Source organism: Triturus cristatus, chromosome 8 (genome assembly GCF_964204655.1).
Source record: "Triturus cristatus chromosome 8, aTriCri1.1, whole genome shotgun sequence".
Lineage (NCBI taxonomy): Eukaryota > Metazoa > Chordata > Amphibia > Caudata > Salamandridae > Triturus > Triturus cristatus.
The window spans coordinates 50,726,853-50,750,562 of NC_140591.1; the positions used below are offsets into that span (position 1 = coordinate 50,726,853).

The 23,710-nt window shown below is 48.9% G+C and overlaps 1 protein-coding gene across 2 annotated transcripts in view; it reads right to left on the reverse strand.

Moving 5' to 3' along the window:
* The window catches only part of LOC146800040 (uncharacterized), a 171,235-nt gene that overhangs the window by 104,982 nt on the left and 42,543 nt on the right, over window positions 1-23,710 (reverse strand). For both annotated transcript variants that reach the window (XM_085620943.1, XM_085620944.1), the window contains exons 3-4: window positions 19,368-19,475; window positions 18,231-18,338 (exon numbers count right to left, since the gene is read on the reverse strand). In XM_085620943.1, coding sequence (XP_085477069.1) covers window positions 18,231-18,338; window positions 19,368-19,475 — 216 coding nt within the window. The remainder of the gene's footprint in view (window positions 1-18,230; window positions 18,339-19,367; window positions 19,476-23,710) is intronic.

Genomic DNA, 23,710 nt, shown 5'->3' on the forward strand with positions numbered 1-23,710 from the left:
CTACCGCGATCGGGATACAATCCTGAGGCTGGCTTGAGAGAAACGGAACATCACGTACCAGGGCAACAATTTGGAGTTCTTCCCGGACTTCACGTTGGCAGTTCAACTGGCGCGCAAAGAATTCAACCCAGCAAAGAAGAGGCTCAGGGAGTTGAATATTGATTATGCCATGCTCTATCCGGCAAGACTTCGCGTGACACAAGATGGCCGTCAGACGATCCTGCAGACGCCGAGGGCGGCTCAGGAGTTCCTCAAGAAGCTCGGGGGCAAGAGGAGAGACCGACGACCGGTAGAGCAGAGACAGGAAGCTGACATGGATGCGAACCTGGGTCGAGATGCCTGGGGTGTCTGGTTGGTTCAGAACTGGTAAGAACTATGCATATCTTATTAGGGGGGTCTGCTCCGCTAACTCCTGCTGGGACTAGACGGCAGCCGGACCGGGTCGGGGCGCGCTGTGGCTGAGGCATCTGGCAGCGGAGATGCGGGATGCGAAGGGCCATCCGGATTTAGACCCCCCGTACTGTGCCAATTGAACTAGAACTGACTACCCTTACACGAGCACAACGTGTACCGAGGGCGAACGATGGGTTCACACATGTTGCCCGGCTGCCCGGCTATCTGAACTGCAGGATTGTCTTACCATGCGGGATGGGCTGCGGGGATGGCCCCTGGGGGCTCGGTTGTCCTATCACCCCATTGTATTGGGAAGGTGCACTGGCTGGCCTTGGGGGTGTACGACATGGCGGCTAACTCGTGACATGTGCTTGTTGAGATTACCAAAGTCCACGACCTGTTCAACGGGCGGGCGAGGTGCTGTATGTGATGCCTAGCATGTGTAATCAAGTGCCTGGTCACATCCATATCAATGGATGTAGTGTTGGGCTCTCGGTGGATTCCCCGCAGCGGGTGCTACCTACTCTAAGTTAAAAGATGTTGTTCTCTACGGGTAGGGTATGGCTTTGGCATGGTTGGGTTGCTGAAGTGGGAGGGGGGTGGGTGTTTAAATGTTGGGGTGTATATTGCAGGTTATGGTGCATGAGAAGCATGGCTGCGTGCCGGTATTGCGTAAGGTGGTATGTCTCGGATCGAGTTACTACTGATTACTATGGTGTGCGGTAATATCGGGTGTTGTTAGAACTCTGCAATGTGTCCGATGGCTAGGAGGAAAGAACATGATACACCTTTAAATTTGCTGACCTAGAATGTGAGAGGACTAAACAACCCTAGACAGATTAGGCAGCTATTTGCATATCTAGATAGGCCACATCGACATTGCTCTTTTACAGGAAACACACCTTGCACCGGCACCCCCAAGTCAAGTGGGTACAAGATGGGCAGAGGTCATAAAAAGCTCCTCCTACTCATCTTATTCTAGGGGAGTTCTGATACTGATTAAAAAAGGGACACAGTTCGAAGTGATAGACACTACTACAGATGATGCAGGGAGGGTTGTCCTCATAACAGGGGTACTACGAGGGCAACAAATAGCGTTACTGAACACATATGCCCCGAATGTGGATGACCCGGACTTTTACCACACGATATGGCGCACACTGGGTAAACTCCCTGACATTCCTGTGATATGGGGGGGGGGCGATTTCAATCTTGCACTCAATGATCAGCTTGATAGGTCGGAGGGCTCAACGGAACCACACAAGAAGGCGCTGAGTAAGCTAAGGGAAGTGTTAGCAGACAGACACTTAACAGACATTTGGAGGGACAGACACGCGGGGATCCGGGAAGCCACACACGTTTCAGCAGCGCATGGTAGTTGGTCTAGGCTAGACTACTGGGTGGGTTCGGCCGAGGCATTGTTGTGGACGAGTTCCATTACGCACCTACCACGAACGCTCTCGGACCATAACCCGGTACTGTTGTCCTTACAAATCCCACATTACACGCCGCCGCCTTATAGCTGGAGGTTTAATGCGCGGGCCCTGCTAGATTCAGTTTATACAGACACTATACATAAGGTCATCAAGGAATATTTCGACATCAACACCCCCGCGGTGGATGACCCGGGGCTCCTGTGGGAGGCATTCAAGGCTACTATCTGAGGGGTGTGCCTGAGTACCACTGCGGGTATCCTGAAAGACATTAGACACCAACTGAATCGACGTGAGGTTAAATTGCGGGAACTGGGGGGAGGAGCCTAGCGCTTGACCAAGATGGCCGCGTGAGCTTTGAGCTCCCGGGACCCACGCGCCCTCCGTCGATTATCCTGTCTTAAAATCCTGTTATACATGCACGGCATCCTGTAGATGACTCATTGCTGAGGCGATTGATGCTGTCCGGGGTCGGATCGCCCACCGGTGACCGGAGTTGTGCACGGCGGAAGATTGAGGTCTACCTCCGAGGGATGCCAGGGGCTGGAGTTGGCAGGATGCCCGGCCACTAATTGAACAACAGCGGCCTGGCGAGGTGTGAACTGGCGGACGGAGAATGCCGTACTTTCACTTTCACTTTCTCGCCCTTTGTTTGCCTAGGCCCGGGAGTGCATCCTGATGCTTCACTATCCTCTGGACGCCTTGCGCCCTACTCTGACTGGCTATTGCAGATCCGGCTTCTCCTGTTCCCTCTGACTGAGAGAGGGTCGTCTCTCTGCACCGGATCGCTCTGTGCCAGCAATGTCGGGTAGAGCAGAGGTGGATAGGCCGAAACCCAAGCCTACCAGACGGGGAGCCTATACCCAATCCAACAATATGGACCGCTATGCCCAGCAGAAGGGATCGCCTGGTGGATCGGGCCAGTCGCTGGACGCACAGAAAGCTGACTCATCCCCGACCTCGGAGTTCTCGTTGCAGGATGTCATGGGAGCGCTCGAGGGGATGCAGACCTCGATTGGGCGACAGTTTGATGCCCTGGCGCATAAAGTGGATACTATCTTGGTGGATGTCAACCTGATCCGCGCGGATCTGGGCAAAACCAATGAGCGGGTTAAGTCCCTTGATCTCAAGACCACTGGCCTCACTGATGATGTCTCGGAACTTCAGACCGAAGTTCGTAAGCTGCGGGCCGAGAACGACCTCTCCGCCCGCCGGCTGGAGGACTTTGAGGGCCGGGCCAGGCGTAACAACGTGCGCATTATTGGGGTCCCGGAATCCTCGGGCGAGATCTCCGTAGACCTCTCGTGGAGGACTTGGTGCTTAACCATCTGAAGCCTAAGGGCCTTGGGAAGTTTTTTGCAGTTGAGCGGGCTCACAGAGTTCCTGGCGGGAGGCCCAGGGCGGGAGCCCCCCCGAGACCGATTGTCGCCCGGCTCTTTCACTTCCGAGATCGGGATGCTATCCTGCAAGCATCGCGGGTGACGGGCCCGGTCCCTTTTCAGAACGCCTCAGTGAGCTTTTATCCTGACTTCACCCAGTTGGTGCAAAAGCAAAGGCAGAGTTTCCTGGGGGTGAAGAGACGTCTTCGGGAGAGGGACCTGAAGTATGCTATGCTTTTCCCTGCCAGGTTACGTGTGGTGTATGAGGACCGGACTTTCTTCTTCGAGTCGCCTGCCATGGCCGGGGACTGGTTGGACGCTCTGCCCCGGCGACGGACTGGCGGGGATGCTGCCACAGACGTGGAAGGTGACCGGGATGGGCAGGGCTGATGCCTTTGGAGCCGGACTGTCCTGCTTTGGTCCCGGGCAATGACTTGCAGCTGATTGCAGTACTACGGAGGGTTGCGGGGGGAAGATGGGAGCTCTTTCCTCCCTCAGGGTACTTTTTGTAGTTTTGTGTTTTGGTAGGGCGACAGGCACACTGCAAGTTGGGGGGGCTTTGTAAGCTGCAGCAGGGGTGCAGGGTGGGGGGGAGAGTTGGGATGTTGGGGCTGTTGTTGGGGGGTTTGTTTTTGCAAGGCGTAGTAATGGTTGTCAGGCTTGTTCAATGGTGGCTCTTCGGGTGGGGGGTGGGCCTCTTTGTGTGTGGGGATGGGGGGTAGGGGCTTAAATATTATTAGCTGGAATGTCAATGGCTTGGGAGATCGTATTAAGCGGGGGATAGTCTTGCAGTTCTTGAAACGGTCTTTGCCGGATGTGGCCCTACTGCAGGAGACACACCTCATAGGTAATACTTGCTATGCTCTCAATAGGAAAGGTTACAAACTCATCGCTCATTCGGGATTCTCCTCAGGCTCCAGGGGTGTGGGCATCCTGGTTAGAGCTTCACTACCTTTGGAGGTGGACTCCACCATTGTTGATGATAGGGGGAGGTTTGTGGCGGTGGCGGGGAGGTGGGAGGGAAGAACGTTGGTGTTGGCTTCGGTTTATGTCCCTCCCGCCCTGCAGGCCTCCACGTTTGCAGATCTGGGTAGGGCCTTGTTGGACCTCCCGGAGGGTATGCTAGTGGTGGGGGGGGGGACTTTAATGCTGTTGGCTCTGGGTTGCTGGATAGGTACCCGCCCAGGGACACCGGGGGGGCTCAGAAGTGGCTTCCAGACTTTATAGATAGATACTCTCGGCTTGGTTGACTGCTGGAGGCTCCGGCATCCCACGCAGAGCCAATATACCTTCCTCTCCGGGGCGCATGCTAGTCTCTCTCGGATTGATTATCTGCTCACTCTGGCTGCGCATGCCTCATTGGTATCGGAGGCTAGGCATATGGCACGGGGTATATCTGATCATTCGCCAGTGTGGGTCCGGCTGGATGTCGGTCGCGAGGGAGGGGGTAGTGTTGCTCCTATTAACCCCTGGTACTTTCGTGATCCCAAGATGCGTAGTGCGCTGCTGAAGACAGTTGACCACTATTTTAAGGACAATCAGGGCTCCGTTGACTCGGCTGTGTCGTTGTGGGAAGCATTTAAGACCGTGTTGAGAGGGGAGGCCCTCTCCTTGGTAGTGGCCGCCAAGCGCCGGAGAGATGGCGAGGTTATACAGGTTGAGGATGAGATCGCGGCTTTAGAGGTGGCCCTGGAGGGGGAGGTTACAGCGGCCTCACTGCATAATCTGAGCTTGAAGCAAGCGGAATATAGGGACCTGGTGGCGAATGCCGCCAAGACCCTCAGTAGGGAACAGCAGGGTCGCTTGTATGATGTTGGTGATAAGGCTGGGAAACTCCTAGCGTGGCTGGATAAAAAAAGAACGTGTTAATAGAGTGGTGCCGGAGCTGACGAAAGAGGGGGGAGAGGTGGTTGTTGATCCCGAGGGTATAGTACAGTGTTTTTCGGATTATTTCCGTATGGTTTACGCCTCGGTTTCGGATAGGCCAACTGAGGATTCGTGTGACCTTCTGCGTGACATCTCTCTGCCCTGCCTTTCTGACGTAGATAGAGAGGACCTCGATGCAGATATAACGGTTGATGAGGTGGCGGGTGCTATCCGCGCGCTGAACTCGGGCAAGGCCTCAGGTCCAAATGGTTTGCCGATTGACTTGTATAAGCTGTTCCCGGATAGGGTCGCTCCTCACCTGCGCGCCATGTTTGTGGAGGCGCGGGGGAGGGGGTTCCTTCCGTTGGACCAGCGACTGGCGACGATTGTGGTGATACACAAGGACGGTAAACCCCGGGACAAGTGTGCCTCCTATCGGCCAATATCACTCCTTAATGCTGAGCCGAAAATTCTGGCTAAAATCCTGGCGGACCGCTTGGTCCGGGTACTTGGAGATTTGATCCACCCGGATCAATCGGGTTTTATCCCGCACCGTAACACTGCGTTAAACCTTAGACGTCTTCATGGAGTGATTGCCAGGGCGAGCACGCTGCGAGAACCAGCTATTGTGGCGTCTCTTGACGCCACGATGGCTTTTGATACGGTGGAGTGGGCATATCTGTGGGCTGTGCTTGCCAAGTTCGGCTTTGGCCCTGGGTTTGTGAGCTGGGTGAGGTTGCTTTATGAGGGTCCCCTTGCGAGTGTTGTGGTAAACGGGCGGGCGTCGACTCCGTTTCAGCTTGGGAGGGGCACCCGACAGGGTTGCCCCCTGTCGCCTTTGTTGTTCGCCCTTGCTCTCGAACCGCTGGCGGCGTGGATACGCTGGCACCCGGATATACGTGGGCTTAGATGGTCGCCTGACCACGAGGACCGTATCTCGCTCTATGCCGATGATATCCTGTTATATCTCGCCTCGCCCAAGAACTCGCTTATAGTGGTTTGTGACGTTCTGACATCTTTTGGTAAGAACTCTGGTCTTGTCATCAATTGGAGTAAGTCATATCTGTATGTTCTGAGTGGCGATGTTCCACCTGTCCCGCGCAATTGTTCGATCCAGATCGCCCAGCAGGGTTTCTTGTACCTGGGGATTTTTATCTCCACTGATTCCACTTTGCGGTATGAGAGGAACCTGCTCCCTCCCCTGGCGCGTTTGCGGCGGGTTGTTGCGGGCTGGCGGAGGATGCCGATCTCCCTCCTCGGGCGCGCCGCCTTGTTCAAAATGATGTCTCTTCCCCGATTCCTCTACGCCTTGCAGAATACTCTCGATTGGGTCCCGGCCAGTTACTTTCGGGAGGTCGAAAGCCTCCAACGATCGCTGTTGTGGGATGGGAGGCCGCGCATAGCGATTGCTAAGTTGACGCTTCCATGGTACGACGGGGGTATTGCGCTTCCGGACATTCGACGTTATTACTGGGCCACCCAGCTGAGCGCGATTAATCATGGTTTCTATGGTCCGGCACTAAGCCCCGGCTACGCCATGGACCGGTGGTTGTTGCGCGGCGGTAATTATCACAGAGCGTTGTACTCGAGGTCGCTGGACTCGTCCCTTACAGGGCCTACGGGGGTGGCGGTGCGGGTGTGGAAGTTGGCTACTGACTCGCTGGGCTGGAAGGATAGGCTCACCCTTGCTACCCCGTTGTTTGACTCTGAAAAATTGGGGAAGCTTTGGCATACAAAAGGATTTGAGAAATGGGACTTGATCGGTATCTCCAGGGTTGGAGATTTGCTGATTAAGGGTAGGGTGAAGTCCTTTGAAGAGCTGCAGAAGGAGTATGAGTTGGGGAAATCCGAGTTTTTTCGCTATGTCCAGGTGCGTCATGCCCTGCGGTCAGTTCTCGTAGAAGGTGAGAGGGTGCCTGAGTCCTCTCCCTTGGAGGACCGGATCCTCGATGGCCATATGCCAGAGAGTACGATCTCTCTTATTTATAAGAAATTGATTAATGTTCGGGCTGACCTGCTATTGGGGTTGCGGGATCAATGGACTAGGGACGGTCTTGAGCTGGATGACGAGGACTGGCAGTCTGCGGTCTCCTCTCCTAAGGAGGTCGCGATTCCGTCGCGTCTGCGGCTGGTGCAGCTCAAAATACTCCACAGAGTTTATGTTACGGGGCCAAGGCTGGTTCGTATGGGATTTTCTGAGGAGGGCTTATGTAGGAGGGGCTGTGGTATGGTGGGTACCTTCCTGCATATCATTTGGGAGTGTGGCGTCATCATGGAATTTTGGAGGAGAGTCCATGCGGTAATGGGGGAGGTGACGGGCATTGTTATGCAGCCGGAGGCGCGGTGTTGTCTCTTGAATGTTTGGGGGCCTACTGATTATGATGAGGCACAGACCCAGTGGGTGACTCTGGGTAACATGGTGGCTAAGCGAGACATCGCGCGCCTGTGGGGCTCCGCGGGACCCCCCACATTGGCTGCGTGGAAGGAAAACATGGACTGGAATATGTTTAGGGAAAAGACAGTATACTGCGCTAGAGGGCGCCCTCGGAAGTGGCATGCTATTTGGGGGCGGTGGAACCAATATAGGGGGGGGCATATGTCTGGCTCCTGATCCGGATCCCCCCGAGGAGCAGCTCTCTCCTTAGCATTCTTTCCAGCTCTGTAAATTATTTTTTTTTTTTGATTGATAATTGACTTATTGAGTCTCTGCTTTTCTCCTTTTCCTCTTATCACAGCACTGTGACTGATAGACGAGGGGGGTCCGGTCTCCCCTGAGGGGCAATCACCAGGTGTATTCAGTGTTTTTTTTCGCCTTGCTTGGGTTTGGTTTGTGTTTGTGTTTATTTAAAATAGAACCTTTTTGCTTCTCCTTTCTGTGCACTGTGGACGCTCATTTGTACTGCTCTTTTGAAGCTGCCGAACCTCCGGGTTGTCGGCTGAATAGCTGTGTCCCTGATTTTGATGAATAAAGGTTTAAAAAAAAAAAAAATAATAATTGCCCGAAGTGGAGTCGGAATATGAGCGGACACACAACACGGGGATACTGGGAGACATCAGGGTAGTACTATCGGAATATCAATCCTACGCTGAGGATGAGCTTAAATATATCACCAAACGCGCGACTGCAAGACATTATGGTGAGGGCGGTAGACCTGGCGGGTGTTTGGCCGCTAGGATCTGCTCGGGATTCCGCCCCCACACTGTGCGGGAGGCGAGGGACCCCACAGGGTCGCTCAAACGCGACATGCAGGGCATATTAGGTGAATTTATGGCTACCTATGCGGCATTATACTCCACACGCCCTACAGAGCCTCCAGAGGTGATTGAGGAGTACCTAGCAGACATCGCAATTGCATGGCTGTCGGACAGACAGCGGGAATATTTATCGCTCCCGATCACGGAGGAGGAGGAGGTGACGGAGGTGATCAAATCCCTGCCAAATGGGAAGGCCCCGGGCCCAGATGGATTCACGTGTGAATTCTACAAGGCGTTTGTGGACCAACTGGCGCCACATCTTGTTGACATGTATGGAGACGCCCACGAAAAACAGAGGCTGCCACCCACGTTGCACGAGGCAATGTTGATTGCATTATTGAAACCGAACAAAGACCCGGAGCAATGCAAGTCGTATCGACCGTTGTCCCTTATTAATGTGGACACTAAGATCCTGGCGAAGCTTCTTGCCAACCGATTAAAACCGCTGATGCCTAAATTGGATTTACCAGATCAATCTGGGTTTATTCCGTCCAGATCTACCACGCATAACACCCGGACACTCTTCGCCCTATCACATTATCTGCTTCCTACCACGAAGGCGGCGGCGATATTACTAGATGCTGCCAAAGCTTTTGATTCCATTGAATGGCCCTATCTATATACCATACTGCAACGTATGGGCTTTCCCCCGCTCTTCCTGCAGGGGGTGGCGCTTCTGTATACAGATCCGACGGCGCGGATAAAGGTTAATAGATACGTTTCCGACCCGATCAAGATCGCGAGAGGCACGCGGCAAGGTTGCCCGCTGTCTCCGCTACTATTTGCGTTAGCACTGGAACCGCTGGCGTGCAAAATCAGACAAAAACAACATTACTCGGCGCTCCAGTTCCCACAGAGGCCGCTTCATATCTCGCTGTATGCCGACGATATGACGTTGTATGTGAGAGATCCGGAGGTGAACCTAAGCCCCCTACTGCGAGAATATATAAAGTTCGGCCAACACTCTGGTCTCACTATCAACTGGTCAAAATCGATGATCATACCATTGACAGACACCATGGATCCCTGTCCAGTGGATTTTCCGCTGGAATGGCAGTCGGACCCGGTGAGATATTTGGGGGTCTGGTATCACTGAGACCCAGAGGTGGTGATACGCACAAACTATGGGCGGGCGATTGAGACCTTAGAAAGTAAAATAGGGCGCTGGATCCAGCTGCCATTGTCATTGGCAGATCGTATAGCCATTGTCAAAATGGTCGTTCTCCCCAAGCTATTGTACCTATTTAATAACATTCCGATTAAGCCACCGGCGGAGGTGTTCCGTAGAATCTCAGCCATGGTCCTCCGCCTTATATGGGGGGATAAGCAAGCTAGGATAGAACTGCGTTCCCTCACATTACCATACGTCCAGGGGGGATTTCGGGTCCCGGATTTTCTGCTCTACTATCTTTGCGCGCAAGCACAATATGCGCATTACTGGTATCACCCGGTCCCATTTCTGACACACACCGCTATCGAAGAAGGGGATGCACACCCTGTCCCACTAAGTGCTATTATAACGCACAGGCGACCTCCATTGCATACTCGGGACATCAACACGATAGACACAACCAATAGAGTTTGGCACACCATGGGAGAGAAAGCACACAAGCTGCCCCTTTATGCGCCGGCACTACCGCTGCAGCATCATCCTGAGCTCTCAGTTACTCAGGAAAAGATCGGCATGGATTTGCTTCGACAGGTTGACCATGGGGGACTTATACGAAGGTGGTGCCTTTAGGACGCATGAGGAACTGACATACATAAGCAACCAGACACTACTGTTTACATTCACATACTACAGAGGGCGCTGCAGAAACTGTACCCCACGTACCCAGAGGAACCGCCCCCATTTAGTGCCTTACAATTGGTGATTGCAACACCGACTGCCGCTAAATTGGTATCTAGATTCTACGTAGCGATGCAGACAGACATTGCCGACACGACACACAAGGCGCTGGAACGTTGGAATGGTTGCCTGCTGAGTCCCTTGTCGGATGAGGACTGGGGGGTGGCATGTGCGATTACTGGGATGCGGACACCGAATGGGAACCTGCGCATGCTGCATTACAAATACCTCCATCAGACGTATTATACCCCAGCAAGACTTTATAAGTATGGGTTGAGGGACGACGCTAAATGTCAGCGCTGCGGGGTAGATCCGGCAGACTTCATACACTTGGCATGGCACTGTGGGGCGGTGGCGGAGTACTGGCAAAGGGTGGTACACATATTGGGTGCCATGGTGGGCACGCAACTCGAATGCTCGGCTAATGCATGCCTGCTGGGCCTATTGCCGGGAATAAGGGCTACCAAGCGCAAATTCTGCCTAATTGCACTGCTAATTGCTAAGAGACGGGTGTCGTTATGTTGGGGTGGCCGTATGGAGCCCAGGGTCAGGCAATGGCTTCAGGACTTGACTTATTGCAGAGACACGCTGCAAACGTACGAGGAGGAGTTGCCCACAGGGTCAAAACCCAGGGACTACTGGACATACCTGGTTCAATACTTACAAACACACCAACCTGTGTAAACTTTCTTACTGCAAGGTAACCTCGGTCAAGATGACATAGGAGGATAAAGATAATTATTGCATGCTGGATGAAGGATGTTGATGTGCCATGACCTGTATTTTGGTTTACATGTTACCACTGTATGTTCTGATTACATGCTATTAAAATTCAATAAAAAAAAAAAAGAAATGCTGACTTTTTTGCTCTCATCGAGTAGGGTCATGTAAAGAGTTTATCTCCTCTCTACCCCGGCATTACAATAGACAAAAATTACTGGTGAACTACAATAGATATCTTAATTAGACAGAGGAAGCATACACATAGGTACACTTCAGTGTAACCAGGGAAAATATACCATAGCAGCAGCATATGCAGCAGAGTCTGTCATGTACTTTAGGCTAGTCCTGTCATGTATGCCCCCTTTTTACATACATTGTCCCATCCACACAACAATAATGGTTCTGAACAGGTGACCTTTTACCTAGTAGCTTTCTCCGGTCTCTTCGACACCAGGCTCTTAGTATTTTATCATAATCCCTGTACCTGACGTACATAAACATGTCCACAGGCACTGCAGAATTATTCTGTATAATGGTCACAACTTTTTTCATCCTTGGCCAACAAGCCCCATGTGCATGATCGCATTGTTTTAGAAAAACATTTATGATTGTTTGAAACATTTATGATTGTTTTCAAAAGACATCGATTCTAGAAGAAACCCTGGAGTGACCACTAGTATAGAAGACCCTTATTTCCCCCTGGAAATTAGAGGAGAATTCCTTCCATGCTGACACGGAGGTCCTGCAAGCTGAATCTTCGACACGCTGAAGTCTGACATCCCTTGCGGGGAGTCATCCTTGGAGGAGATGGGTTCCTTCATATTCTACAACAAGAAGAGGGGAATAAGGGCTTTTATAAAGGTCCAGCATACATGCCCAAATGAAGTAAAAAAAGAAAATTGGTATGCAGTTCCTGAAAGGCAAGGGATATGAGGTTAGCTAAGTGTGGAAATGTCCTCAATTAATAGCAGGAGGAAAGGGGGATTCCTCCTTTCGGAATTAGGGCCCTCACACACAGCCAGCTGGGTGTCATGCTTCATCATAGGGCTTGCTCCTCATCAGGTCGGCACTGCAATACCTGACAGGCACCCTATGAGGGATCTGTGATGCACTTGGAACTTCGGATACAACACACGATGTCTTTATATTTTACACCATAGTTAAAAGTGCTTTGATACGTACATAAATGCACTGCCTAATAAAAAGAGGTGAGACTTGGACTGACTTCGGACATACCATTGCAGAGCTCATCCTTGGGACCGAACTTGATGATACCTTTTCATATTAAATGCAGGAACTAAAGGAACTGTATTTAACAGTAAGGTATTTACCTTATGGTTATAGGTTGAAATACGATATGGAGTTTACTCAGCCTTTCATGCTTTATGTTTGATAAAAATGAGTACACATGCTAATATAAAAGTCTGGTTTATTTCTATTTATTTACAGAGCTTTATAAAGCACAAACATGACCCAAGGGTATTAGACGACTGTACAGAGCAACCCACAAAACTCATTACAAAACGTCTAGAGTCCCATAGCAAAACATACAAAAAAAACAAGAAAACCAAAATGTTTGTTGGCCAAGACTGCTCTCCAGGCAGCGTGAGAGTCTACTTAATATGTGTATCTAGGCTAGATAACGTGCCAGGTCCAAGAGGTCTCCAAATTGGGCTGGTTCAGAATATTTAAAAAGCTGCTTAGTAAAAACTTCTTAACCTATTCCTTGAAAGCAACTGGCGACAAGTTAGCCCGGATCTCTGACTTGAGAGCGTTCCATTTTCTTGGGCAGATCTGGAGAAAGAGTAGTTGTGGGTCGTCTTTTTTTCAGAATCTAGGTGGCTCCAGCAGGAGGGAGTAGACACTTGGTATGGAGCAGCTGCCCCCCTGAGATCTTCAGCTTATTTGTATGGTACTTGGGTGCATCATGGTGCAGGGCTTTGTGCGTCATTCATGCTACCTTCAACAGGGTCCTAGCTTTGACTGGAGGCCAGTTGGAAGACTTTCGACAGGGTGCTATATGGTCCAAACAATTTGTTCCTGTTATTAGTCCCAATGCTGCATTCAGGATCGCCTTGAGTGGTGCGGCGCTTGATTTAGGTAAATCTGTTAAGGTTGCACTCCCATAGTTCAGTATGGATAAGACTAGGGATTGAACTGCAAACTTGAAGTCTGGTGACAGTATGTACGTTTTTACCTTCTTGATCAGGTTAAGCTGGAGAAATGCACCTTGTGTGGATGCGCTGATGTGTGCTTGCATGTTAAGACTTTTTTATCCTGTTTTATCCCAAAGGATTTCATTTATTCTATAGTGAGGTTTGCACTCGAATATGTGTAGCTGTTTAATCCATTTTTGTGTCAGGAAGGAACTGTAGGGTGGCTGGACGAGTAGGAAATTAGTTTTTAGGGTGCATAAATTAAGGTTCTTTTGTGACAGCCAAGTTGGGGTTTTCACTAGGATGTCATTGAGTCTGATGATGTCTTACATGGAGGAAATCTACAAGTATAGCCGAGTGTCATCAGAATAAATGTGGTAAGCCAGGTTCGCTTGTATGAGGATCTCTGTCAGTGGTTCTAGATTTAGTTTAAAAATTGTGCAGGAGATGGTGGATCCCAGAGGGACTCCCAGTCTCACCAGGGACGCTTTAGATAGTGATCCTCCCAGTTTGATTAATTGTTGCTGGTTTTGTAGAATAAAAGTAAACAATTTGAGTATGTTTCCTGATAACACTATTGTGAATTCTAGTAACTCTAGGAGGCAGTCATGAATGATCGTGTCGAGTGGTGAAGACAAGTCAAGTACAATGAGGCACGAGTCGTTATGGTCCAGGATGGTGAGAGCACCATCCATGACGTGTAGGATGGCCGATTCCGTGCTGTGTCCTGGTCTAAAACCAGATTGGAACTTGTCCAGAAGGTTGAACTGTTCAATGGGTAACATAACTTGTTGTGTATGTATTTTTCCAACACTTTTGTGAGGAAAGGGATGTTTGATACTGGACGGAAGTTATTCAGATGTATCGGAATGGCCTGCTTTTCTTAAGAGTGGTGTCACTTGTCCTATCTTTAAGCAGCCTGAAGTAGTTCCTTGGTTTAATGACGAGTTTAGGGTTTTCATCAAGAGGGGGAGAGAAGTTGACTGATGTCCTCTATGATTGTCGTGAGGGCTGGATCACTGAAATGGGACGTTGGCTTCAGAGATGCTCTGATCTTGTGGATCTCATCTTCCTTGAGGGTTTTGAACTCACTCCAAACAGCCTCATTGCCGGTATCAGCGGACTGAATGTATACTTGCATAAAAGATTGTGGGTTCCTTAAGAGCGTGGTGTATGTTGATGGTTGAATTCTGTAGCATCTCTTTCAGAAGCAATTTCTGTTTCAATTTTCATTATCTTCTACTGAAGGAAGGTTGAGAAGGCTTTGCAGATTTCCATGGAGGTATTTGTGATCATGGTGGGACTGAAGGTCATGGTTTATTGCTTACCAATCCTGCAGAGTTTCCCGCCTGTTTTTTGGCTTTGTCTAGTCGGCATCTGAAGTAAGAAGCTTTGGTATTCCATACGACCTTTTCTGTAGGTGATTCCTCGCTACCGTAGCTGTTTTTGATGCAATGAGGAGGGACCGTGCCTCCACAATCTCTCAGAGAGTCTGAGTCTCCACCTTTCTTTGTTTAGATTTTGGTTGAACCAGGGGTGGGATAATTTATTTTTGTGTCTTTTTAGGCAGAGGCGGGCTACCAACTTCATTTTATCTGACAATTTTCATACTCTGTAATTGATTTAGTGGCAGAAAGTTCCTCTGACACAGGTAGGTGATCATCCGTCTTCATGTTACAGGAAGTGTAAAATACAGTACAGTATCAAGCCTCACAATTGGTGTCTTAGCATAGCATACGTATGCCATACAAAACTTTCCCCAGCCTGTATTTGGTAAGCCTTTAGTTACAAAAAACTGGCTATACTTTTGAACATTTCTCTAGCCACTACGCATATACGATGCATACAACGACATGCATGCTGGCTGACTGAGGTTCTCGCGATATGACAACATGCACTCGCACAACGGAGTGTGCAGCCGGCTGGGCTCGTCGTCGAACATCACCGCTGCTGTAGGTGAGGGAATCAGCAGTTGGAGGTTCACAGAATGCGGAGGACAGCGGATGGACGGGGGTACAGGTGAGCGCAGGGGCAGGGGCTTCCCTTGAAACCTTTCCCCTCCCTTCCCCTTGCGGCTACCGCTTCCTCCTCCACCATTATCGTCATCGCCATAGCCACCAGAGCGTGAGGCAAGGGCCACAAGGGCCATGTTTTGAGCCCATTCCTTTCCTTCCCATCTGTGGTCTTGCTCCCCATTCCAGCCACACAGTTACCATTTAACTGCTCCTTTTCCCTTTAGCTGGGTAACTGCTGAGTAACTGTTTACCGGGCAACTGGCTTAAGTCATAGCGGGTCGCGGGCCCAGGCAGCAACAGCTTGTAATAGACTTCGATTTGCAAAGCACAAACTCTGGGGGAAAATTAAATATATTTGGAGATTCTGAACTCAACTGAATCACAGCCTGTAACTTGCAGCCTGTACTGTAATTTCAATACTGGTATTGGTATCCACAGTTAGCTTGGCTGAGCCCTGTGCTGCGGAAGCAGCCCGGCTAGGCCAGGGTGCGGGCTTGCGACTAGGTGAGGCCCACCCCCGGCAGAGAACAGCCCAAGAACTGTACAGCCTCTAGCGTGCTTGTGCATACCCTCCTGCCCCCCGTCGCAATATACGAGGAAGCAAGTGGCATTTAGTGGGGCAAGGCGGCACTCCTAATGTGCTCGTCCCACCCCTCCGCTTCCCCTCTCCCCACACACAGAAGGAGGCGAGTGGCATCCAGGAAGAGGTGAGGCAGAGCTTTGAAGGCCTGGAAAGAAATACAAAAACTTGTACTTGGTCAATGGGAATTCTTTTTTGTGAAGAACGCTGGTATATCACTATCATGCGAACTTATATCATACAGTCATGCATCAATTGGCCTCACAAACGATGGAAACAACAACGGAAATAATGTGGCCAAAAGGGAGACGTTTACTCAGATTCCTTTGTCCTAAACAATCAATGTCCCCTCCCCTTGGTCCACCATCTAGGAGCTGGCCGCAGAAGCCTTATGCAGCTACATCCCTAAGGGGGTGGAGTGTTCAGCGGACCTACATACTGCCCAGATATCTCATGTGCACGATGGCAAGCTCAGCTCATACACAAAATCCCAGCTCATTAGCTGTTCTTTTCCAGCGTTCAAGGTTGGTAAAGTCGTGGGGGTTGATTCGCCGGATTGAAGCTGCAGCACTAGCAAAACCTGTCTCACGCAGACACTGGAAGATGGCGGTATAATCCCTCCGGCTCGGCATCCAAAGGGCATGGCAGGGATAGGAGTACATAATGGCGGTACCCAAAGTGTGACCGATACCAACATTCTGTGGGCAGCTATTCTGAGCTCTATGAAAACGACAGTTACGGCCCTTAATCATCAAACCAACAAAATGGCTATTCAGGTGGATCTACTCAATACCTTGGCAGTCTTTGTGTCAGGCAATGAATATAAGCTTGAAAGACTAAACGCTCTCATCACTCGGGTGCTAGGAAATAAGGATAATGAGTGCACCAGCTCTTGCAAGGGGGTGGTCTACAAGTTGGTGCAGCTTCTAGTGATCTTTGAGGAATACTGGGAGAAGTAAAAGCGAACCTTATACAGGGTGCACACTCTAGTCCTACTACATGCATAACATCAGATTAATGCACAGCCACCAGGACTATGGTACATCAGGGTTCTCCCAGAACGGGGGAAAGAAGTAGGGACCCACCATTTAAGGTGTCTGTGGGCGATGGGGCAGGTTGAACACAAATCCATAGCGGTATGCAGTCTGTGCACCTAGCCAGCGTCGGGACTCAGTCCCAGCACCTTACTCGTCTGACGAAGAGGGAACGGAAGCAAGCCAGGAAGGACAGGAACAAAGTCTATCCTAGGACTTCCCTTCTCAGGGAAGGAGAGGGTGATGATTCGAGGCTGGTCGAGTGTGTGCCAGTAATTGATGTAGGGCCTGTATCTGCAACTGAGGCAATCCCACTAGGCAAGGAGGGCAACATGGATGAGAGCCCGCCAATAAAGTATAAAGCAGAGACAAATCAAATAGCAAGCAATGAAGATATCATCTTTCCCGAGGACACCAGGTCATCATCGTGTAGGAAGTGGTGTCCTGGAACTGCGGAGGAGCATCTAGGGGGCCAATTGAGTTAGCAATCCTGGACTAAACGTTAGAAAAGGCCTATACTGAAAACTGCCCCAGCCTCCCTAGGCAATGGGGCAGGCCCAGTGGTATGCTAAGACCGAATGATTTGAGCCAAGCATCAGTTGAGCATAAAGAGCAGGGCGTCAGCTCCTTTGGATACCAGAATTTAAATTCAGGGGTATGCAATATGTACTAATTTGCAGAAACGTTTTAAAAACGATAAGGGCATTACCAGGCCTGAATCGGATAGAATCAGACAATATTCCTTCTATTAAGTTCTTACCAGCTAGAAGAAGGCAGACCTCAGAACCCATGCTCATTATGTTCTCTACACCGGACCTCCCAGCACGGGTTTTAGAGTGGAAGAAGTTGTTGACGTCCTGGGGAATAGAAGCAATAGTGTTCCAGGGGAACCGGCATCCCCTTGACCCCCCCACCCACAGCTGATAGAGCAGCAGCACCCCGTCAAGGAGGCAGATCAACATCTGTACACAGCGGCGCAATGGAAGGTAACCCTCCTGTGATTCAATCTTCAAGCCTCACAAAGGACCCCGGATTTACAGTCCAAACAGAGAGAGGGGATACGTGGAACAGCGAAAGACCATAAGGATGCAAGGAGCCCGGGATGGCTGGAGCTGGTTGCCACCTGCTTTATCTAAGACAGCCTCCAAAGACTGAACAGCTGCCCAACCAATAGCCAAGGAATTAACTATCTGCTCATGGAACTTGGGAGGTCTGTAGTCAAAAATTGAAGATGCCTCCGTTTTGTAATATCCAAGCTCATTTTATAAAATAATGATACAGGAAACATGGGTTCAAGCCAGTGTACCTCTTATAGGGTTCACAGAGAATAGCAAATTGGCGCAGAAAGGTAGCTCCTTTGGAAGGGCAAAGGGCTTATTCAGTCTCTGTATTTAACTTCAACATACTAAACATGTAAGGTCCTTTTACACAGTGAAGCCCTACCCGAATGCTTGTCTATGCATGTGTACAATTGTGTCCGTTAGTGATTATTAATATGGCTGTAAGAAAAACTACGTCCAGTTACAAATGCCCCTCTTTTCACTCACTTGGACAATGGTCTTCACTGTGTCCTCTGTCAGAGTCATCATCCACGAAGCATAAGCCTTCCTTTTCCTTTTCTTTTAACGAAAAGACAACGTTTGATATCACAGGGCCTAGTTAAAGAAAATAAGGATAAATTGAAAAAATAAGAATGTGTCAGGTCTCAGATAAGCAAGTCATAATACACTACAGACAGAGTTAATATGGGGGTCAGAAAACGTGAACTAAGAGAAATGAAGGAGAAACAAGCTTGTGCCATGGCAGCCACTGCAACAAATGTGCTGTGTGGCAAACAGTCAACAAGTTTTATACTGGTAAATACACACAGAAGAACAAATAGAGCCACATCAGTCATTCTATTCTTAGAAGGGAAGAGTGATGGTTAAAAGCGGGTGGAGATGCCTAGAAAAATGATGACCCCTGCATCTCCTTGGTCACCGTTGGGATCCCTGCAATTCCCAATGAATCTCTCATACAGCATGCTGCATTCACACTAATCATTCCTGCGATGCGAGCTGGAATACTCACAGTACCTCGTCGAGTTCTTAGCGGGGATAGCCCTCCAAGTAGATGCACATAGTGAGGCACAAATATTCAAGAGAATATTAAAGACAGGCAGGATGCTCCAAGTCATGTCACTCAATGCACACATTGTGCCACAGCAAAATGTGTGCAAACATACACTGCAAACCACACACAAACAAATGTGGCAAAGGCCTGTGGGCTGTGTGGAGTAATAAGCCACCCATAACACTGTGCACTGTGCAATTGTGTCCTTCACCCAAACACTCTTACCCTGAAAATGTGGGAATTAGAGCCCCATGGAGGGTTTATCCGAGGGAACCCTTCTAATCACACACTGCAATGAAAAGGGAAATCGAATACAGTCAATCAATTCGCAATATTTCATTGTGAGAGTCAGGCTCAGTATACTTGCGTTGTCAAAGGGATCACCCAGATTTGATCCTATTATGCAGTGTGTTGCCTGCAAATGTTAAGGATTAGGAAATGAGTGGATGTTTATAAGAGGGGAAGGCACGTTGTGCATCTGTACAATTTTGTCCATTTGTGATATTCATGTGGCTGTCTGAAAAACCACATCAGTTTACCGATTAAACATACATGCCCTCCTTTTCACTCACTTGGACAATAGTCTTCACTGGGTCCTCTGTCAGAGTCATCATTCACGAAGCATAAACCTTCCTTTTCTTTTTCTTTTAACGAAAAAACAAAGTTTGATATCACAGGGCCTAGGGTAAAGAAAAGAAGTAAAAAATTAAACTAAGCGTGTGCTTGATCTCGGATACTTAACTCAAAATAGAATTTAGATAAAGTTAATATGGGGGTTTAGCAAAAGTGGAGTAAGGGAAATGAAGGGCAAACAAGCTTCCTGTGTAATGGCAACCACTGCAACAAGTGTGCTTTTTGAGGTAAATGGCAAACATGTTTTATACTGGTAAATGATAGCAGAACCAACATCAAGTCATATCAGTAATAAACAGGCAGTCAGCTGTAAATACTAGCTGGTATATGTAAATGTGTAAGCAAGCTCAGTGGTGATCCATAATTCAGAGGAAAGATGACAAGGCCACGTGTTAACTGAAGAGGTAGCCATTGAGTTGTTATCGTAAATACAAATAGGGAAGTGTTGGGAGGGGCTGGGGCTGGATTGGAAGGAGTGAGGATTTTGAAGACAGGATTACAAAGATCACTTTTGAGAGAAGAGCTGGCCTGTTTAGTAATATCCTAAACAGCAGCTGGCCTGCTGATGTACTGATAACAGGTGTGTTAGAGAAGTCCATTTACTGGACTACTGAACATCTGGCTAGAGGGCATTAAGAGCTGGATGGCAGCACAGCTCCTAAAATCCAAACTAAATAAGTTGCTAGTCATTATGTTTCCAAGGTTAGAACTGAACCCCCAGCAGTGAACAAAAAAACTAGTTGGACAAAATCTGCCTGTACAGCAAAGTAGAAAATGTTTAGGTTCCTTATGAGACGCCATCTAATGCCTCTCACACATCACCCAATTCTCGATGCAGAAGTAATGGGCTCCAGTCATATCATACTTCTTTCTATACATAGAGCCTTTTTGCGCTGCAATTTTAGCTCCAAACTACCTTATTACAGAAAATTTTAAACACAGCCATCCACAGTCAGGGACATGTAAAATGTATATTATATACACACAAGGCAATTAGGACTAAAAAGGGTCATCCATTTGACTATTACAGTGATTATGGCCAAAAATACACAAGGAGATTTCACAAAAAATTTAATATATGAGCCCTCACCCGCCATCCCTGGGCTGCTTCATTGGCCAGAAATGATTATGGTGAAAATAGGCTCCATGATTGAAGGAACTACTTTTTATGCGTGTGAGGTCCATGTGAGGGAGTGTAAAAATACCTAAAACTCAGTCATCATTCTTGGAAGGGAAGAGTGATAGTTAACAGCAAGTAGAGATGCCGAGAAGAATTATTACTCCTGCACCTCCTTAGTCAACATGTTTCAGCAGCAGTATGGCCCATTTGGGGCCCAGGCTTTCATCAGGACCTGGATCCCTAGAATAGCCGATTAATCTCTCGTATTGTGGAAATGTGCTTTACAATGAGCACACAGGTGCAGGGGTCACCCTTCTCCATCTACGGGTCCTTAGACCAACAAAATAGAGAGTGGCACTGAAGCTGGAATTCAAATAACAAGTTTATTAATCACTCATGAGTGGGACTACATCCACACAGCACTCTCACGTGCTGCCTGAGGTAGTACATTGAAGTCACAGAACACAGGCCTTATATACAGAGTTTGTTGCAGAGTAAGCATGTTGTTACAAATAGAAGGTACAGGCCTACACAGGAATAATTACCGACAAACATGGGCAGATGGGAAATCACTTAGTCAGCAAAGTGGGAGGGGGAGCAGGAGTGCTTATGGCAGCATTAAGAGAAGATGGACAGTGGAGTCTGAGACCAGGTGTTCTGGCAGCTACAAACTCTTTAGCATGCATATTGCTTTTAGCTGAATCAGGAAGTCAACTAAAATAGACAGCACAGGCAGGGAAAAAGACGAGCAGCAGGGATGGGAGAATTACAAAGCCAACAAAACGGATGCCATAACCAAGATGGCTTCAGCTCATGCTAACAGAAATTATTTCAGACTTCCACAGACGACCCTTTTAGCATTGGCTGAAGACATCTCTATGATTTGGAAGGAGCATGGCAGGTATCATGTACATCTATTCTCAAGAGTTCATTAATTTCCTGGTCCATTGCCAGGCGGGCATTTACATTCTTCACATTTTGTTTAGCTGGTATACATGAGGCACAGGTAGAAATACAAAGGTAACAGAGCATTGGGCCACATTGGATACATAGGCAACAGGTAAAAAGAATCGCAAGAAATATACATAGGGCTGATAACAGCTTCCATCCCCATACAGAAAATATGTTCCATAGCCATCCTGTCCAAGTCCATGTCCCTAAATCCTGATGGATTTCAGTGGCTATTTTGTGCATCTTGGAAATTGCTTCAAAAACTGAAGGGGCGTGGTCAGGGATGTACACAACAACTGCTCCCAATGATGCGACCTGCTCCACCACGGTCGACTAGGATCACATCGAGCACCATCCTATTTTGGAGCGCCACAATTTTCGCAATTTGTTGTTCTTCTGTGATATTGCTGTCTGATTGGTTACAGCCTCTACAACTCGTGTCAATCGTCTGATCTTTCGACTGTTTAAGGCTGCTCCAACAAAGAAGAATAGTCCCAAATTAAAGTCAATATACTGCTGTAGTGCAGTATCAGTTTGATCCACCTCATCATGATTTATTGTCCTCTTGAATCGACTCTTAGAAATGGCATTATACAGTTTATAGTCTTTATGGCAGGATGCAGGTGCCAAAAACACAGGTGGAAGCAAAAAGGACACAAAGCAGCTTCCAGACCACCCAATAGGTAGGTGGTAATAACCTTTACTTCCACATATGAAATAGGTGTTGTGTGAGGACAAAAAATTGCTATTGTTCATTACAGTAATATTTAACACTAAAGTACGGTCACTTTTTCCCACAGGGATATTGCCAATACTGCTTACACAAAGATCCGCTCGAGCTCTAGTAACAGCAATAACAGGAGGCCCATTTCCCTTGATGGATCAAGTGTTGGGGAAAACAGTGTGTGGAGGAATTTCCTCGACGATACTCCATTTCCCATACAGTTCCTTTAGCTGGTGGATCTCCTTCCTCATCAGGATAACAGATTTTATACAACTGAGTGTTAAGTCTTCCTACATCAAAGTTAGTAATATTAGCGATATGAGAAGCCCATAATAGCGCAAACCAGGCTCTGCAGGAGCCATTATGTGAAAATAGAGCGGTACAAAAGAGGGTGGTGATGGACGGAGCATCAGAAACAATCAAACACTCACACCCAGTCAACAGATCTGGGTTTGATCCATCACCGTTCTTTAGCCCACTCTGCCACCCCAGTTCAGACATGGCCATATGCAAATCAGTCTGACCCTGTGCCTCATGGGAACAGTCCAGCCCGAACTGCCAAGCCATGCCTTCCCTGGACCGGAAACAAGCTTCCTAGGACCGGTTTCTGGCATTTCAGCCGTCTTCAGCCAGGCTTGCTTGAATCCAGTGGCAAAGTGAGCAAGGGACTCACGTCTGAGCATACCCTGCCAACTTATGGCGAACAAAGCGGTACAAAAGAGGGTGGTGATGGACGGAGCATCAGAAACAATCAAACACTCACACCCAGTCAACAGATCTGGGTTTGATCCATCACCGTTCTTTAGCCCACTCTGCCACCCCAGTTCAGACATGGCCATATGCAAATCAGTCTGACCCTGTGCCTCATGGGAACAGTCCAGCCCGAACTGCCAAGCCATGCCTTCCCTGGACCGGAAACAAGCTTCCTAGGACCGGTTTCTGGCATTTCAGCCGTCTTCAGCCAGGCTTGCTTGAATCCAGTGGCAAAGTGAGCAAGGGACTCACGTCTGAGCATACCCTGCCAACTTATGGCGAACAAAGCGGTACAAAAGAGGGTGGTGATGGACGGAGCATCAGAAACAATCAAACACTCACACCCAGTCAACAGATCTGGGTTTGATCCATCACCGTTCTTTAGCCCACTCTGCCACCCCAGTTCAGACATGGCCATATGCAAATCAGTCTGACCCTGTGCCTCATGGGAACAGTCCAGCCCGAACTGCCAAGCCATGCCTTCCCTGGACCGGAAACAAGCTTCCTAGGACCGGTTTCTGGCATTTCAGCCGTCTTCAGCCAGGCTTGCTTGAATCCAGTGGCAAAGTGAGCAAGGGACTCACGTCTGAGCATACCCTGCCAACTTATGGCGAACAAAGCGGTACAAAAGAGGGTGGTGATGGATGGAGCATCAGAAACAATCAAACACTCACACCCAGTCAACAGATCTGGGTTTGATCCATCACCGTTCTTTAGCCCACTCTGCCACCCCA